The sequence below is a fragment of the Nerophis ophidion genome, linkage group LG09 (genome assembly GCF_033978795.1).
Source record: "Nerophis ophidion isolate RoL-2023_Sa linkage group LG09, RoL_Noph_v1.0, whole genome shotgun sequence".
Lineage (NCBI taxonomy): Eukaryota > Metazoa > Chordata > Actinopteri > Syngnathiformes > Syngnathidae > Nerophis > Nerophis ophidion.
In genome coordinates this window covers 24380315-24400614 of record NC_084619.1, presented here as the reverse complement: position 1 = coordinate 24400614, position 20300 = coordinate 24380315, and the positions used below count along the sequence as shown (strand labels likewise).

The 20300-nt window shown below is 36.9% G+C and overlaps 1 protein-coding gene across 2 annotated transcripts in view; it reads left to right on the top strand.

The window, feature by feature from the left end:
* arid4b (AT-rich interaction domain 4B) overlaps window positions 1-20300 on the top strand; it is a 123738-nt gene that overhangs the window by 46762 nt on the left and 56676 nt on the right. For both annotated transcript variants that reach the window (XM_061910625.1, XM_061910626.1), the window contains exon 3: window positions 5418-5531. In XM_061910625.1, the coding sequence (XP_061766609.1) occupies window positions 5418-5531 (114 nt within the window). The remainder of the gene's footprint in view (window positions 1-5417; window positions 5532-20300) is intronic.

Genomic DNA, 20300 nt, shown 5'->3' with positions numbered 1-20300 from the left:
TGAAACAAAATACGAGTGCACATATGGTCTCTGTCACTGCATTCCTTTTGTGGTTGCATTAAGCTTTAATTGTTGCTGATTAAAATGAGACTTAAATATAGTTTAGGAATAAAGATGCAAAAAAGGCAAATGTAAAGAACCTGTTTTGGGGGGATTTTTAGCACATCATCTGTCAAGTATAGTTTTCCTATTCCCCAGGCTTTTCTTACATGTAACTGGTGTTTACTGAGGTAAAGAATGCCAGGCAATTGTAACTGTTGGCTTTGTATGAGTTCCCCGGGTTACATTAAACTCAAACAAGATCTGGATATACTGTGTATTCAGAAAAAACAACACAATATTATTCAAGCTATTATTGGCAAAACTGCCCCATAGCTGCTCAAATGTCTCATGTATAACAAAAAAAAACATTTGACCTCTCCGTGGGGCATCAATGCACTTGATTAATTTGTATAGATCAATGTCTCTTGTTTTGCACAGTGATTATTTTCATAGTGACAACAAGGAAGTTTAAAAGGTTACAGCTGCCAGGAGGTCTTAGCCAAGTGTATGCCTGAAAGATTTATGCTGGATGTAGTGTGCCAGCTAGGGATTGGAATCAAAAACTGGTTCTTGTTGAGAGCTGGCTCCCAGGGTTTTCGATCCCTGAAATTCGTTTGACAGTTTTGTTAACGATTCTGTAATTGATGCCTGCGGGCATGCAAGATGTCACCATACCGACAAGCAGCACACACGTTAGCATAATTAACAAGAAAGAAAGACAACAGGGAAACTTGTAATACTTGCAAAGTGGATATTGCATCACATTGAGGTAATACGAGCAGAAACACTAACAGACACAGCATGTGATAACTTTGAATGAATGACGCGTTTTCGTTCCCCTCTGAGCATCTGAGCACAAAGTGCATCACCACCACCAGCAGCGGCAAATTCAGCACGCCGTCTGCTGTTAATACTGCATATAACTAATAAACTAGCACTGCTAAAATATGCTATGAACTGTAAACGTGAAATTATTGTTTCTCACACATCACATGACGAGACAACATCTGACCGGCAGTCTGCACGCCTCCTTCCTGTCCACTACTGGAGACACTGTGATTAGTCAGAAATATAGCCTATGCCTCCTAATAAAGCATATATGCTCATTTTTCTGCAAAATAAAGGTTAATTTCATAGTTGACGGTTGAACATGACTTGCTTGTATTTGTCTTTGATTGACATAATTTTACTTAGCATATAAACTACATATATATATATATATATATATATATATATATATATATATATATATATATATATATATATATATATATATATATATATATATATATATATATTGTATGACCATTTAAAAAAAGATTTGTCATTTCTGTTTGAAAAATGTTAAACATGTTACTTAAGATTTGTCACAGAATGTATTATATATTTTGTTAACTACTACAGTAGCATATTTGTTTTACTATTACATTAGATCTATCTAGTCATATACCGCTTGTCCCTCTCAGGGTGGCGGAGTGGCTGGAGGCTATCCCAGCTGCACTGGGGTGGAAGGCACAGTAGGGTGCACCCTGGGCAAGTGGCCCTCCTCATCACAGCACCAACACAGACAGTGGGGATGTAGGGTGGAACGCTGTAAGCAGGAAGTGAAGTGTTCATAGTAGTTAAGAGTAATTGTTTTTTGTGGGCATTTCCTTTAAAATTTCATCAAAATCCTCCCGTAACTGTTTTGAGTTATGGTGCTAACAAACCCTGGCGAAAACATAACCTGTTCGGCGGAGGTAAGACAGTCTGCGTTCTGTAAAGCCAAGCGCGCCCCTTTTGTCTCAAGCATTTACAAGCCGACACAGTGGGCTGGTCACGGTGCAATGCACCGAGAGAAATCGCCAAAAATAGCTGTACACTGCGGGAAATACAAGTAAACTGAAAAACTACTTGAAAAGACCTCCATCGAGGGCTAGGCGATCTATCGAATATATTCTATGTCACGTTCTCACGCAGTTGCTTTTAGCTCCGGGCATTACACTACAGGCATGTCTCACTCTTTCTTGTCTCTCCTTCTTACAGAGACGTAAAACAAACGCGTGCAACGTCATACGCTCTCGCAGAGCAGACAGGTAACGGAATGAGTAACATTAGCTGTCGTGCTAGTGGAGTGGTGCGAGTGGTAATACAAGAGAAAGAAGCTGCGAATCTGCTAACAAAAGAAGGAAGAATAATTAATTCCCAAGAAACACAGCACAGGGTCCATCGTCTGGCGGTGGTTTGGCTTCAAGCGGGAATATGTTGTATAAACAACAGTAATTTGTCAAGTATACGGCAAAAGCGTTGCTACAAAAAATAGCATTACTGCTAATTTGTAGCATAATTTGAGAAGTCACCCGCTTAAAACTCTGCATGTCAACATCTCCGGCCAGTGCCACACACAACAAAATGCCGAAGCAACCTGCACATCAACACCATTTCCAGCTCAACACCGTATGAAAAATAGTCAACAACAGAAGGAGATAACGTCCGCAGGAACCGACCACATAGCGAATGACATACACTATTGTATTTCCTATTATGCAGCTAATTTTTATTTCAGTTATTGAAATATCTTGTGTGACATTATGCACAAAAGTGCCCTTTGTTTTAAACCAGGGGTAGGGAACCTATGGCTCTAGAGCCAGATGTGGCTCTTTTGATGACTGCATCTGGCTCTCAGATAAATCTTAGCTGAAATTGCTCAACACGATAAGTAATGAATAATTCCGCTGGTAATCACAGTTTAAAAAATAACGTTCAAAATATAAAACATTCTCATGCATTTTCATCCATCCATCCGGTTTCTACCGCACCTGTTCAAGAAGTCGGATTAATGGTAAAAAGTATTTCATTTATTTTTGGTTAGCCTCAGAATAACAATCTTATTCAAAAGAATAAGAGACTTATTATACTCTAAAAATGTTGGTCTTTCTTAAAAATTCAATCAAATAGTTGTATTCAGTGTTTTAAAAAAAAAATGATATGGCTCTCACGGAAATACTTTAAAAAATATTTGGCTTGTATGGCTCTCTCAGCCAAAAGGGTTCCCGACCCCTGTTTTAAACTATTGTAGTGTTTTGTACAAAATGTGCACTTTAATTTAGTGTGGTTTTGATATGTCATCTTAGTCACATCTTACACAAAAGTGCACTAATACCTTGTTTTAAAATGTCTCTGACAATATTGCACTTTGTTTTGAAATTACATGAATGTTTGTGCCACTGCTTAATAACTGTTTAATAAATACAGTTTTGGTAAATTGACTTAGATGTGATTTCCCTCTGCATGAAAGTTTAAAATGAGCATATATTAATGCAGTATGAACAAGAATGTTTTAATGTAGACACATAGAGTCATCATACTGCTGTGATTATATGCATCAAATGTTATTTTAAGGCTAAGGCAAAATATCGAGATATATATCGTGACATGGCCTAAAAATATTGAGATATTAATAAAAGGCCTTATCACCCAGCCCTACCTCCATCCATCCATCCATTTCCTACCACATGTCTTTTTGTCACCCTGGACAAGGTGCCATCTCACAAACCGTCACCCAGAAAATATATTTAAAGCCAGTGAAGCTAAGCATCGGTTTGTGAGGTATTTAAATTACCACTTAAGGGACAAGCAGTAGTAAATGGATGGATGGATGGCATTTTTATTTAACATTAGCTGAGATAGGCACCAGCGACCCCAAAAAGGGAATAAGCGGTAGAAATGGATGGATGGATTTCTAAGAAACAGCATTTTTCATAATTGTTAGATAACAATTTTATGAAACAGAATTTTCCATAATTATTAGATAATATTTCTAAGAAACACCATTTTCCAAACTGTTATAAAAAATGTCCGGTGTAGAGTGCTTAAAGTTGAAAGACACTTTAGTGAACATTATTGTTTTACACTTGTTATACTGGATGTTTGTATTCTCACTTTATAGATATCAACTAAATTATTTTTCTAAATATTTTCTTGAAACAATATACGTTCCTATACAATTATTTGCATTTAAAAAAATGTTTGTAGTATTAAATATGTTTACAGCATTTGAGCATTATGTTATTGTTCAAACAGATCCCTCCTTCATTCATTCTTATGTCACTATTTGGCTCCTTTTTTTTTTTTTTTTTAAGCACTCATGACCCACAAGCATAGTCTTCCCTCACCCACGCACAGAATGTTTACTCTGTGTGTCGAACTTTCATTGAAGGAGATCATCATGACTGAAAGCCAGTAGACTTGCTTTATGAGTGCTTTTTGGTTTTGTAGTCACAAAGCAGTCGTAGTGGCCTTTTTTACTTGCTCCCTCGATGGCTTCTTTCCAAATACCCACACCAGATGGTATGCATTTGCCATGGATGAATCACCGAGCCGGGTGGCTTTTGTGTAACTGGCCTTGTTTAAGCAATATTTGTTTGTGCATCCTACTTACCTGCGCTCTCAGAAAACACCTGTCACTAGACTTGAATATTAAAAGTAGGAATGTTCCGATCAAGGTTTTATGCTTCTGATTCCGATTCCGATGCCAAACATTAAAAGTAGGAATGTTCCGATCAAGGTTTTATGCTTCTGATTCCAATGCCAAACATCCATTAGTGAGATCGGCTGATACCAATCAAATGTATTACTGTACATTTTTCAATGCATTTATGGTAAGTGCTTTTGACAGTTTACCAATATCAACACAATGTATAAACAGTTCCTTATTCTTTTTACTACGGTGCATACAATTGTTTCTTCAAAACCAAGTCAACAGAACACAATAACTGAAAAAAAAAAATAGAAACTACTGTCTCAGGATTTTTCTTACATGTAATTGATCTTGGGGTAGAGCCATGGCCAAATAAAAGCCGCCACACTTGAAAACAAATTATACTAATATATTGTATGAATGGTTATATATAGCCCATTATTCACACACTATTGACTAATGAAAATGTGGACACTGAAAGACCGAAACAGCATTGCCGAAACAGGATGTTGTGATGACGTAACCAAGACGCAAACAATTGTCATCATTAAGTGACAGCAGCCAAGGCAGGACAAACAAATGCCAGAAAAGTCAAACTGCAGTGGGTTTGACAGGTGAGCGATCAGACACGTTGGCATCAGTTGATTTAGCCTTAGCCTCTCGCCAACAGTTTTCAAAGCTATATTTGATGGAATTTATTGTTATTTTACAGACATTTTTATTCCCACCGTATTAAAATACGGGACAAAGTTTATCCTTTGACAGCTGGAAACAGAATGCTTATTTTTGTCTCTAAATACGGAACGATTCCATTTTCAAGGGATTGATAGCAACCCTACAGATAGTTGGCCCATCGATCGGCACATCCCCCATTTAAATTGTATTGAATTTAAGTGCTCTTCTGCTTTTTTCCCAGCAGACTCTGGAGGAGCCCCCATACTTGACAGTAGGGACAGATGTGAGTGCCAAGTACCGAGGGGCTTTCTGCGAGGCCAAAATTAAGACTGCCAAGCGGCTAGTCAAGGCTAAGGTAAGCCATTTTCCAAAACCTGATTATGACTGAATATTAGAAATGTTTAGTTTCCACTAGGGCTGCATGATTTTGAGAAAAATTCTAATTGATAATTTTCAGAATTGTGATTTCCATTATTTATATTTTACACATAAAACTGCATAAAACTGTGAAAATAACAAGTGAAGGAAGACATGTTACGTTTAGTCTGTCAAACAACATATTCTTGTCTCAAGGTGTCACACATTAGAAAAATATGCAATAATTCATGTCACAAATATTTGGCTTTATGCAGACAGACTCAAAGCTTTTGACTACATCTTGCTTTTGAATAAATACCTGAATAAAAAATCGATTCAAACTATACAACATTGATAATGGAATCAGAATATACAATAATAATGTTAGTAACCATTTAAGCTTATATAAATATTTCATTATCATTGTTGTCTAATTGTTTACCATTGTACTGTAATTGGAAGGTAAATACCTGTATCTTAAATAAATAAAAAATTAAATGGACCTATTTCGGTATGCAAAACCATAATTAAATAAATATTGAACATCTTAAAGTGCATGATCCATGATCTCAACAACATTTTCGCTTGTTCGTCCGTGTTAATGGGCTCACATCGCCCATCCAATTTGAAGCTGAAATATTACCACAACGGGACATTTTGCTTGATATCTCATGTTTTTCATCCTAATTTGTTACTTTGCAGCACTTTTTACTGTCTAGTCGCAAGGCTCTCTCTACTGTGAGTGTTGGCGGGCTCTTGCAGTTATTTACCACACTAATTAAAACCTTGATGTCGATTAGATTTTGATAAAACGTGCAGCCCTAGTTTCCACCACAAGTTAGCATCTGTGATTTTAAATCGCTCTCATTTTGAGTACATCAATACGAACACTGTTGGATGAGCTCAGCTTAGACATGATGAGGTCATATTCAAATAAAAGAGTGGTTTAAGCTATTTTGCTGTGCTGGAGGTTGATGCAAATCCAGCTGTTACCCTTGCACTGTGAGGCGCTGCCTGGGGTTGCTAGTAATGTTCCTAGAAACGTCCACAGGCCTAACTGAGACAGATGAATGGTCTAGTATCGCTCACCAGGTACCCATTAGGTCCTCAGGCATCCATCTCACCCAAACTCTCCGCACGTATGGCAGTTCAGATGTTGTCGCCCCATAGGTTTCATGCTTTGTTGATGTCTCTGCAGGATACGCGCTGTACTGTATCTTTATCATTTCCAGGGGGCAAGGCATCTGGTTAATACAATAGAGGAGGGGCAGATCTCTTGTCTGGCTTGTTAGTGTGTGGGAGGAACAAAGACTAGATGATGGCTTTTGACTGTGCCAGTGTACTGTGTGTAGTTCATCCTGTTGAGACAAAATAACATTTATCTGCCATGCTGACGTACCATGAATACAAGTCAAGTAACGGAGCCTTTCGCGTCCAATGCTACACCAAGTATGGACAAGATTGCATTTTTATCTTTGTCATTCTGCTATGTAGACTATGATCAAACAAACCTTCATGATGACATGCAATACAGACATGTGATACTTCTGCAGCAACCAACATAGGTTGTTAGTAATTCCGAGTTAACTAGTTTGCAATGCATATTACACAATACACTTGCATTATATGTACCTATGTGTTGTATACACTTGCAGTTATTTGTTGGTGTTTGAGCTTCTGAATATTCCACTTTAGCAAGTTCCTATTAAGCTCATTAGTATGGAGTTGCTTGTTTAACAAGTCTATGGTTGCAGGTAATGGCACGGGGTCTTTTGTAATTCAAGAGAGAAGTTTGTGTGACATTTTTCTTATGATGCTGTTCTGCACTTGAAGGCTCGTAAAAATAGTCAATTAGCCCCATGCTGATTTTACACACACCTCTGCTACCCTTTGTTAAAAGTGTTTAGTATAAAACTTTTTTTAGACAATATTGGGAGCCGTGTCAAAGAATATGGATGTTTGTATCATATTTGTTTGTATTTCCTATGTCAACATCTCAATATAGGTTTTCGTTTGTATACTTAAAAGGGAACTATCAATTTTTTTGCATTTTGCCTATAATTCTAATTCATTATGTCAGAAAAGAACACGTTTTTCTTTTTTTTTGCCTTTAAACTCTGGCAAAAGTCAGCTAACAATGGAGGTAATGGGATTCACTCTATTCTGTCTCTATAGCACTCTAAAAACATCCAAAAACATTCATTAACGTTTTGTATGCATGATGTAAGTATATATGTAATGTAGTAACAGGGACATTAATAAAATTCAATATTTATGTTTTTTGGTAATTTTTAGCATTACGGCATCACATTAATTTCGGTAAGTATTCGGTAAATAAAGTCGGTAAGTTTTCCAGCGTCGATAAATTTCGATATGCATGCTTCAAGAGCATTCACTCTTTTTGTCGCTTTTAGTGGCTACATGCTCGATTTGTACGGTATACCGGTACCTAATTAATTGAAATCGGTTCCACACTACCTTTTGAAAAGTACCGGTACTGTTCTTTCATCTGAATGCTGCTCTGCGGCGGTGACTGCAGAGCCGAGGCGCATGATGCTGAGTGTGTCAAAATGCGCACACAAAGTGCATACAAGCAATAACCTCTTGGAGAGGAAGAATGGCAAAAAAACAAATTTCTACTGGTTAATAAAGAGGGTGCGTGAAGCACAATTTGGAAGTATTTGGTCTTCAAAGCTAACAATTTCTGCAATTATTGCTTTAAAACATGCCTCGTCATTAGTATTACCATGCTTCAAACTTAGGTAAACATTTAAATAATAAGTACAAACCCCGTTTCCATATGAGTTGGGAAATTGTGTTAGATGTAAATATAAACGGAATACAATGATTTGCAAATCCTTTTCAACCCATATTCAACTGAATGCACTACAAAGACAAGATATTTGATGTTCAAACTCATAAACTTTTTTTTTTTTTGCAAATAATAATTAACTTAGAATTTCATGGCTGCAACACATGCCAAAGTAGTTGGGAAAGGGCATGTTCACCACTGTGTTACATCACATTTTCTTTGAACGACACTCAATAAACGTTTGGGAAGTGAGGAAACTAATTGTTGAAGCTTTAAAAGTGGAATTCTTTACCATTCTTGCTTGATGCACAGCTTAAGTTGTTCAACAGTTGGGGGTCTTGTTGTCGTATTTTACGCTTCATAATGCACCACACATTTTCGATGGGAGACATGTCTGGACTGCAGTCGGGCCAGGAGAGTACCCGCACTCTTTTACTATGAAGCCACGCTGTTGTAACACATGGCTTGGCATTGTTTTGCTGAAATAAGCAGGGGCGTCCATAATAATGTTGCTTGGATGACAACATATGTTGCTCCAAAACCTGTATGGACCATTCAGCATTAATGGTTCTTTCACAGATGTGTAAGTTACCCATGCCTTGGGCACTAATACACCTCCATACATTCACAGATGCTGGCTTTTGAACTTTGCGGCTATAACAATCCGGATGGTTATTTTCCTCTTTGTTCCGGAGGACACCACACTCACACTGTCCAAAAATAATTTGAAATGTGGATTCGTCAGACCACAGAACACTTTTCCACTTTGCATCAGTCCATCTTAGATGAGTTCGGGCCCAGTAAAGCCGGCTGCGTTCTTAGGTGTTGTTGATAAATGGCTTTCGCTTTGCATAGTAGAGTTTTAACTTGCACTTAAGTTAAAATCCATGGCGTGAAGACGTGTTAGCCTCCAGCTCCTGCTACACTATTCCTTTGACATGCACCCGACCTGAATTTCACGAGCATCTACTGCTGGTAACGTCTTTCTACCACTACAACTCACAAACAACACGCTTCCTGACTGACAATGCCTCCCAAATCCGTAAAATCACAAGAAAAGGCAGATGCCGATGCTACACCTGTTAGCAAATCCGAGCTGATTGCTATTTTATCGGACCACAGATCAACCCTGCTAAATGAGCTCAAAACATCCTTTTGCGAGGTGAATGAGAAGCTGGACGGACTTCAAGAGACGGTCAGCAATCATAACCACAGACTGACCTCTTTGGAGGAAAATGCCGAATCCGTACATCAGCGGTTGGAGCAAGTAGAGGCTGTTTGTGACATGCTGCAGGCTGACAACATGAAGCTAAAAGCTAAACTAACCGACCTGGAGGGAAGGAACAGGCGGAGTAATGCCCGGCTCGTTGGCTTACCTGAAGGGATAGAAGGCCCGCAACCAACAAAGTTTTTTTCCCATTTGCTGAAGGAAGTACTTGGCGAGGAAGTATTCGCCTCTCCACCTGAGCTGGACCGCGCTCATCGTAGCCTGGCTCCCAAGCCGGGACACGGGGACAAGCCGCGACCTATTCTGCTTTCCTTTCACCGCTTCCAGAACAAAGACCTGTTGATTCGGGAGGCTAGAAAGAGAGGAACGCTGCACTTCCACGGGCATGCTTTTCGGGTGTACGAGGACTACTCTCCTGAGGTAGTCAATCAGCGGAGGGCCTACCGGACTGTGATGGCGTCTTTGTACCAGATGGGACTCAAACCCTCGCTACTCTACCCGGCCAAGCTCCGCATCACAAAGACGGACGGCATCCGCGTTTGGCTCGGATCAGTAGCCGAAGCTGACAGCTACATCCAGGCGTATAAAGACTCTCCATAACGATCCCATCAACAAACTGTGTTTGTGAGTCACAGTGAGTTTAAGACCTGAACTGTATGATCATATTATGTGTGTGTGTGTTTCTATGCACATGTTTCACTGGAGGTGGATACAAATGTGTCACTTGTACAAAGAAAAATAAACTAGAATAAAATGGAATGTGAATTGAAAAATATCTTTACCAATATTGGTAATAAGGAAATTGAACGTAGAAGCACTGATAATATTTATAGTAGTGAATTGTGTAATAATTATAATTATACCCAACTAGACTTTTATGACAATATCATTTATAACTGTAATTTAAATGAGTTTGGCAGTGATATAGATCCCGATTGCAATCTTTACAATAATATTACCAGAAACTGTGAGTACTACACAGATGAACAATTTAAATGTGTGAATACGGACAAATCATTTACTGTAATACACTTCAATAGCCGAAGCTTGTTTAAAAATCTTGACAATATTACTGAATATTTGAGCCAGTTCAAAAAATTTAGTGTTGTTGCATTCTCAGAGACTTGGCTTGACGATAACAAGTGCTGTGAAATGAGATTGGATGGTTATGAATTATTCACCACAAACAGAGTTGAAAAAAGGGGAGGAGGAGTTGCACTTTTTGTAAATAAAGATTTAAAATGTTGGAAGATTGAAAGCAAATCTACTGCTATTGCTGGAGTATTTGAATGTATAACTGTAGAAATCGAAGTAGAAAAATCAAAACAAATAAACGTCAGTTGTGTCTATAGAACACCTGGATCATGTTTGGATACATTCAATGAAAAACTTGATTATATATTTAGTAAGTCAAATAAAATCCATATTGTGTGCGGTGATTTTAATATTAATCTTATGAATCCCATGGACAGTACCAAAACAACAGATTTTATAACAGGATTGTACAGTAATAATTTCTTTCCCCTTATAACAAAACCAACCCGAATAACCGTAGACTTTGCCACACTGATCGATAACATTTTCACCAATCAACCGGAGAATCAAATAACAGCAGGATTACTATTTAATGATATAAGCGATCATCTACCTGTATTCAGCATTTTCCACGATTTCTTTGATAGGAGAAAAGATAAAAAAGCTGTCCAATATAGATTTATTAGACATCAAACACACGAAACTATGGCAGCATTCAAGTCTGAGTTATGTGCCCAAGACTGGAGGGAGGTTTATACCTCCACAGACCCGGATGAGGCATATGAAACTTTTCTCAATATTTTCATAAAACTGTACGATAAGCACTGTCCAATTAAAAAACATGTCATTAAAGACAGCACCGTTAAAGACAAACCGTGGATCACAAGAGGAATACTGAAGTCTTGCAAAAAGAAAAATTATCTTTACAGAAGACATTTAAAGTACAGAACCAAAGAAACTGAACACAAATATAAAACGTACAAAAATAAGTTAACACAAATAATAAAGCACTGCAAGCGAACATATTACTGTAACCTATTAGAACAACATAAAAATAGCATCCAGGGTATGTGGAAAGTTTTAAATGGTATCATTAAAAAAAAAAACATGACACATAAGGAACATCCTAGCTATTTTATAGAAAATAATCTAACTATAAATGACCCTAAAGGGATAACTGATGCTTTTAACAATTTTTTTGTAAATGTTGGACCTAATCTAGCAAATGAAATTGTACAGCCTGAAAACAGTGCAAAATTTAATGAACAAACCATTCAAAACAATTTAGAATCGTTTTTTATTTCCCCCGTTAATGAAAGTGAAATCAAAACAATTGTAAATTCTCAGGAAAACAAGAAGTCAACAGACTGCTGTGACTTGGACTTTTCTCTGATCAAGGAAGTTGTTGATTTTATAGCTGTTCCCTTCACTTATATTTGCAATATTTCTTTTATAAAAGGTGTCTTCCCAAAGAAAATGAAAACGGCAAAAGTCATTCCCATCTTCAAAAGTGGAGATAAGCATCAGTTCACAAACTATAGGCCTATTTCTTTACTCTCACAATTTTCAAAAGTCCTTGAAAAATTATTTGTGTCAAGACTCGACAGTTTTATTGATAAGCATCACTTGCTAAGTGAACACCAATACGGTTTTCGATCTAACAGGTCCACTTCCATGGCAGTGATGGAACTAGTTGAGGAGGTAACCACTGCAATTGATAAGAGGGAGTTTGCTGTTGGTGTTTTTATTGATCTGAGCAAGGCCTTTGACACCATTGATCACACATTACTTTTAAACAAAATGCATAGGTATGGTGTCAGAGGTCTTGCTCATGATTGGTTGAAAAGTTATCTTGGTGGGAGAGAGCAGTATGTGCATATGAACAATGTAGATTCAGACAAAAAGATCATAACACATGGAGTACCCCAAGGTTCTGTACTGGGGCCAAAATTGTTTTTACTGTATATTAATGATATTTCCAAAATACTTAAAAAACTCAACTGTATTCTTTTTGCTGATGATACAAGTCTGTACTGTTCTGGGCAAGACCTTGACCAACTCCTAGAGACTGTAGAGATTGAACTCCACATACTAAAGCAATGGTTTGATGCCAATAAATTATCAATCAACCTAAATAAAACTAAATATATAATTTTTGGAAATAGGAAAAATAACATACAGCGCCATATAAGAATTGATGATATGGAGATAGAAAGGGTGTATTCAATAAAATTTTTGGGAATATATATAGATGATAAATTAAATTGGAAACTGTACATAAATATACTTAAGACAAAGATGGCAAAAAATATTGCTATGTTACATAAAATTAAAAACTCTGTGAATCAAAAGGCTCTTATCATGTTATATAATTCTTTCATACTCCCATATCTTAACTATTGTGTTGAAATCTGGGGAAACAATTACAAATCAAACATCAACTCTATATTTTTACTTCAAAAGAAAGCGATTAGAATTGTAACTTATGCGAATTATCATGACCATACCAATGCTCTGTTCATTAAATTAAAAACATTAAAACTGCACGATCTTGTTGACCTCAATACTACTATTGTGGCTTTTAAAGCTCATAACCACATGCTGCCTGGGTGTCTACAAGTGAGATTTAAACCCAGAGAGAATCCCTATGACCTCAGAGGTTCAGCTTTCTTTCAGAAAGCAAAAATAAGAACAAGCTTAAAAAGTAGATGTGTTTCTGTTAGAGGAGTTCAACTGTGGAACAGCTTGGATGATTCCTTCAAATGTTCCAGTTCCATTCACACATTTAAAAAACACTTTAAGACCAATGTCTTGAAAAAATATATCACTCTTGAATTAACATTGTAGTTAATACTACGATTAATGTTAATTAAAAATTAAACATGAGATATAAATAATAATAGAAGTACAATTGTTTGTGTATATTGTATATATAATTAGTGCAAAGGTCTTATATGTACACAGGGATATTTCACATGCCTGTACTGTGTATAAAATTGAACTACGTTCATGTTGTTTATGATGTTGTTTATAATGTTGTTTAAAATGTGTATTTATAATATGTTGTGCAAAGGACTTTTTATAACTTTCGGAAGTTTATTTTGTACTTGAATTTGTTTATAGGGTTAGGCGCAATAAGTGTTTAACTTCAGCCTAAACCCTTTCGGTCTGTAACATTTTTCATTTTCAATCTATGAATGTACAACTTTTTATTTTCAATCTATGAATGTACAACTGTTTTTTTTGCTTTGTTGACCATTGACCGAAGAACAATAAACTTGAATTTCACTTACAGATGCAGCGACCAACTGTAGTTACTGACAGTGGTTGTATGAAGTGTTCCTGAGCCCATGTGGTGATATCCATTACACACTGTTGGTTTTTGATGCAGTACCGCCTGAGGGATCAAATGTCCGTAATATCATTGCTTACGTGCAGTGATTTCTCCAGATTCTCTGAACCTTTTGATGATTTTTACAGACCGTAGATCAGTGGTTCTCAAATGGGGGTATGCGTACCCCTGGGGGTACTCGAAGGTATGCCAAGGGGTACGTGAGATTTTTTTTAAATACTCAAAAAAATAGCAACAATTCAAAAATCCTTTATGAATATATTTATTGAATAATACTTCAACAAAATATTAATGTAAGTTCTTAAACTGTAAAAAGAAATGCAACAATGCAATATTCAGTAATGACAGCAAGATTTTTTGTGGACATGTACCATAAATATTGGTGTTAAAGATTTCTTTTTTTGTGAAGAAATGTTTAGGATTAAGTTCATGAATCCAGATGGATCTCCATTACAATCCCCAAAGAGGGCACTTTAAGTTGATGATTACTTATATGTGTAGAAATCTTTATTTATAATTGAATCACTTGTTTATTTTTCAACAAGTTTTTAGTTATTTTTATATCTTTTTTTCCTAATAGTTCCAGAAAGATTCCTAATAGTTCCAGAAAGACCACTACAAATGAGCAATATTTTTGCACTGTTATACAATTAAAAAAATCAGAAACTGATGACATAGTGCTGTATTTTACTTCTTTATCTCTTTTTTTCAACCAAAAATACATTGCTCCGATTAGGGGGTATTTGAATTTAAAAAATGTTCACAGAGGGTACATCACTGAAAAAAGGTTGAGAACCACTCCCTAAATTCCTTGCAATAGATCGTTGAAAAATGTTGTTCTAAAAATGTTCGACAATTTGCTTACAAATTGGTGACCCTCGCCCATCCTTGTTTGTGAATTACTTAACATTTCATGGAAGCTGCTTTTATACACAATCATGGAACCCACCTGTTACCAATTAGCCTGCACACCTGTGGGATGTTCCAAATAAGTGTTTGATGAGCATTCCTCAACTTAATCAGTATTTATTGCCACCTTTCCCAACTTCTTTGTCACGTGTTGCTGGCATCAAATTCTAAAGTTAATGATTATTTGCAAAAAAGAAAAATGTTTATCAGTTTGAACATCAAATATGTTGTCTTTGTAGCATATTCAACTGAATATGGGTTGAAAAGGATTTGCTAATCATTGTATTCCGTTTATATTTACATCCAACACAATATCCCAACTCATATGGAAACGGGGTTTGTATTCGCATCCGCACAAGGAGGTACAACGAGTGACCGGTAATAATGTAATTGTTACACCTGTCCTCTAATTGTTACACCTGTCCTGCTATCTAGTAGTCGAGGAGTCCAGGGCAGATGTTCCTTCCAGGGTCGACGTTCTCGTCGGGCTAACACCCTTCACTTTACCCAGCAAGGGGTCTCTAAGGCTCCACTTCCGGGTCAGAATGACAAGGCCGCCGATTCGTGACAATCCGGTTGCTTTATTAATAGTTTTGCAGGACACAACTGGACCTGTTCCTCACTCTACTGTGCAGTGCACACGCTCCTTCTCTATCTCTTTACTCGCCCACCCACTCACCAATGTCACTCAGCCAACATGTTGCCATTCTAACAAACACACAGACGCTACTCTCATGAGTTAACCAGCTCCCCTGCTGTGCAGATGTCGATACACAGACGCTCACACAGCTACTTGTTTTTTTGCTAAGTATAAGCAGAGTTAAAACTGCCTATATAGTGTCAACTAATGCAAGTGAAATGACTGGATTTTGTAACAAATTACAACAATTTGTGTTTTATCTTTAAATGTGTTGTTTTTCAGACATGGACTTGTTTCTTCAGCATTGCCCACACGTTTAAGTCAGGACTTTGGGAAGGCCATTCTAAAACCTCAATTCTAGCCTGATTTAGCCATTCCTTTACCACTTTTGACATGTGTTTGGGGTCATTGTCCTGTTGGAACACCCAACTGCGCCCAATAACCAACTTCCTGGCTGATGATTTTAGGTTATCCTGAAGAATATGGAAGTAGTCCTCCTTTTTCATTGTCCCATTTATTCTCTGTAAAGCACCAGTTCCATTGGCTGCAAAACAGACTCAGAGCATAATACTACCACCACCATGCTTGACGGTAGGAATTGTGTTCCTGGGATTAAAGGCTTCACCTTTTCTCCTCTAAACATATTGCTGGGTATCGTGGCCAAACAGCTCAATTTTCGTGTCATCTTAAATGTGTGGACAATGCTGAAGAAACAAGTCCATGTCAGAAAAAGAACACATTTAGCTTAACTGCACCAATTTTGTCAAGATAATTGGTCAAAAATTAAACCAGAAGCTTGCCAGAAGCTTGTGGATGGCTACCAAAAGTGCCTTAATGCAGTGAATCTTGCCAATGGATATGTAACCAAATATTAACATTGGTGTATGTATACTTTTCACCCAGCAGATTTGGTCACATTTTCAGTAGACCCATAATAAATTCATAAAAGAACCAAACTTCATTAATGTTTTTTGTGACCAATAAGTATGTGCTCCAATCACTCTATCACAAGAAAATAAGAGTTGGAGAAATTATTGGAAACTCAAGACAGCCATGACATTATGTCGTTCACAAGTATATGTAAACTTTTGACCATGACTGTATCTTCCTATTTAGATTAAGAATTAATCATAAGCCTCACGTGGGTGAACATTATCATTTTTTTCGTGTAATCCCTGGTTCTTAGTTAAATGTCAAAGTTGCCCAACTTCTCAGTTAATGGCCACAACCTTCTGCTATACAAGTGAGAGGTGTTATTTATAATATAGAATGAACTTTTTCCAACTCTGAGGCGATGCAGCAGCTCACTGGCAGAAAATAACCCGCTATTAACAATAAATGGACAAGTAAATTAATATTCCTTTTTCTAGTGCTTATCCCTTATAATTTTGACAAAATGATAGAATGAGAAATGACACGATATGTTACTGTACACATCAGCAGCCAAATTAGGAGCTTTTGTTTGCTTACTTACCACTAAAAGAAAAGTTGTATGTTCACTATTTTATTCAAGGCCAACATTTTTCTTCGATTGCATTAAGAACAGTATGTTTAATGTATCGTGAAAAAAATGTATTAGAATAAAGCCAATAATGCCATTTTTATGGTTCCCTGTATTTTAGAAAAGTATCAAAATACATTTTGGTACCGGTACCAAAATATTAGTTTCAGGCAACCCTAGTTGTTTTCCATGAAATTCAAATAGCACAACAACAAATTATACCTAGGGAGCGGCATGGCGTAGTGGGTAGAGCGACCGTGCCAGAAACCTGAGGGTTGCAGGTTCGCTTCCCACCTATTGACATCCAAATCGCTGCCGTTGTGACCTTGGGCAGGACACTTCACCCTTGCCCCCGGTGCCGCTCACACTGGTGAATGAATGATGACTGAATGATTGCTGGTGCTCGGAGGGGCCGAAGGCGCAAACTGGCAGCCACGCTTCCGTCAGTCTACCCCAGGGCAGCTGTGGCTACAGATATAGCTTACCACCACCAGGTGTGAATGAATGATGGGTTCCCACTTCTCTGTGAGCGCTTTGAGTATCTAATAATAGAAAAGCGCGATATAAATCTAATCCATTATTATTATTATTATTATTTTTACCTGTAACGCGAACCTTAAATTGATGTCATATGGGCAGTCTAAATAAACCTAGTTTGCTATTAAATGATTTAAGAAATGTTATTGTCATACAGTACCAGCACACATTTACACAAGAGATGGCATGGAATTTATGAACCAAGGTCAAAGATACAGATACAGGTACAGGTACCAAAACGAGAAGCTGTGTCGAGAATAATAACAATATATGTAGGCTTTTGTGCAAGATAAGCTGAAATATAATTATGATCCTAGAGCAAATTTAGAAATCTAACTTACCAAAAACAGAACTCCTAACTAAGTGCTATGTAACAACAAACCAAAGCACCGTTTGTTAATTTGATGTTTAAAAAAATTGTCTTTTTTATTTATTGACTTCCAAATAATGTCACCCAACAAAAAAAGACTTAGATAAGATAAGAACAATATAGGCAAATGAACCATGCCAATAAAAACATAATCTTCTTCCCAAAAAATGTTTCCAAGGCATTAAATTAAGGCAGATTTTAGTACAATCTTAGATTAACTGCCATAGATTGGAGGTAATTATCTAAAATTCAATTGAAATTTTATAAAATTTTATAGAAGGATGTCAATAAAGCAGACACCAGAAATATAAGGTTAATGGAATTGCAAATTAGAATCTTTTGATGGTTGACTCAATCTTTTAAGAAGAACCCCCCTGAAACAGTTAATGACCTACAGCAGGGGTCACCAAACTACGGCCCGCCAGCGTCCAAAATCCTGCCCATGGGAAGTCCCAAGTTAAAAAAATAAATAAAATAAAAATAAAAAGTCTGTGTCTAAAAACCGCACCTTGTACAAACAACATGGGGAGGTTGTATAAGGCTAGCATACTGATAGATCAAGGAAAACATCAAAGTGTTAAGACAGAAAACCACAAGCAATATGTCTGACCACAGAAAATGCAAATAAAGAACCAATAGGCGAAAAATTTAGTCACTTTCTCTAATCAAACTGCAAGAAATTGCCTGAAGGAAATGGGATTTGAATGTAGAAAAAAATAAACAAAATGCAGCATTAACAAGTAAACAGAAAAAAAGATTGCAATAGGCTAAGGAAAAGCAACTGTGGGGATGAAAGTCATATTAAGTCATTAATAGCAAATCTGCATTGGGCAAGGTGATGATCCTGGAACTTTTGTTTGGTGCCGTTCCAATTAGATTTATGAAGACAACTGCCAGAAGGAAACATGCAACTTTCCACATTTATTGATGATATTGGGCTGCATGTCAAATAATGGCATTGGGAAGATGGCTGTCATTTTATTTAAAAAAAAAAATCACAATTTTACATTAACATTTTGGTACCAAAAGGAGAAGTTGTGTCGGGAATAATAACAATATATGCATTAAAATGGCTTATGTACAAGATAAACTGAAGTATAATTGTGATCCGAGAGCAAAATTAGAATCTAGTTTACCAAAAACACAACTCCTAACTGCATTGACCCTAAGTGCTACAAAATAGCAAACCAAACCAAAGCACCATTTAGCATTGCTTAAGCATAGACAAAGGATGTACATGGCAATATTTTCCTTAGTTGTTCATTTGATGTTTAAAAATCTTATCAATTTTATTTATTGACTTCCAAATAAAGTCCCCCCAAAAAAGACATAGGTATAATAAGCAAACAAACCATGCCAATGAAAACGTAATCTTGTCAAAAATAATGTTTCCAAGGCATTACATTAAAGCATATTATAGTAAAATGTTAGATTAACTGCCAATTATTGGAGGAAATTATCAAAAATTAACTTTATATTTTATGGAATATTATCAAAGGATTTCTTTAAAGCAGACACCAGAAATACATGGTGTATGACACTGCAGCAGTCACTTTTAGATCTTTTGATAGTTGACTCAATCTTTTAAGAAGAAACCCCCTGAACAGTTAATGACCTATAGTATTAAAGTATTTTTTTTTAAAAACAACACAATTTTTATATACTGATAAACAGACCGTAGTTTTGAATTTTAGTTATACACATTTTTTATACTGATAAACAGACTGTAGTTTTTAATTTTAGTTATGATGTTTGCTGTTTAGTACAACCAAAACACACATGCAGTTACAAGTGTCACATCTTTAAAAGTACATATACTAGTAATTAAGTGGATTTGCTGAAGCCTAAACTGATAGTCCTGGACACAATTTGATGCCGTGCCCCAGGCCTCTGTAATTATTACTGATCACCCACATCCACCAAGTTGTTTTATTGAAATAAAATGGAAAAGCTCCAATTAAGTGACATAGTTAGGAAAGTCGCAGTCAAACAACGTGGTATAATAAAGTAATGGCACACATAAAAAGGCTGAATCCCAAATGCAGTTGAGTACCGTGAGTGAAGGCCACAAGTGAGAAGACGGGACGGCGTGGCGCAGTGGGAGAGTGGCCGTGCGCAACCCGAGGGTCCCTGGTTCAATCCCCACCTAGTACCAACCTCGTCACGTCCGTTGTGTCCTGAGCAAGACACTTCACCCTTGCTCCTGATGGGTGCTGGTTAGCGCCTTGCATGGCAGCTCCCTCCATCAGTGTGTGAATGTGTGTGTGAATGGGTAAATGTGGAAGTAGTGTCAAAGCGCTTTGAGTAGCTTGAAGGTAGAAAAGCGCTATACGAGTACAACCCATTTATTTAGCATTTAGGTGGCAAGGGAAGGGAGTGGTAA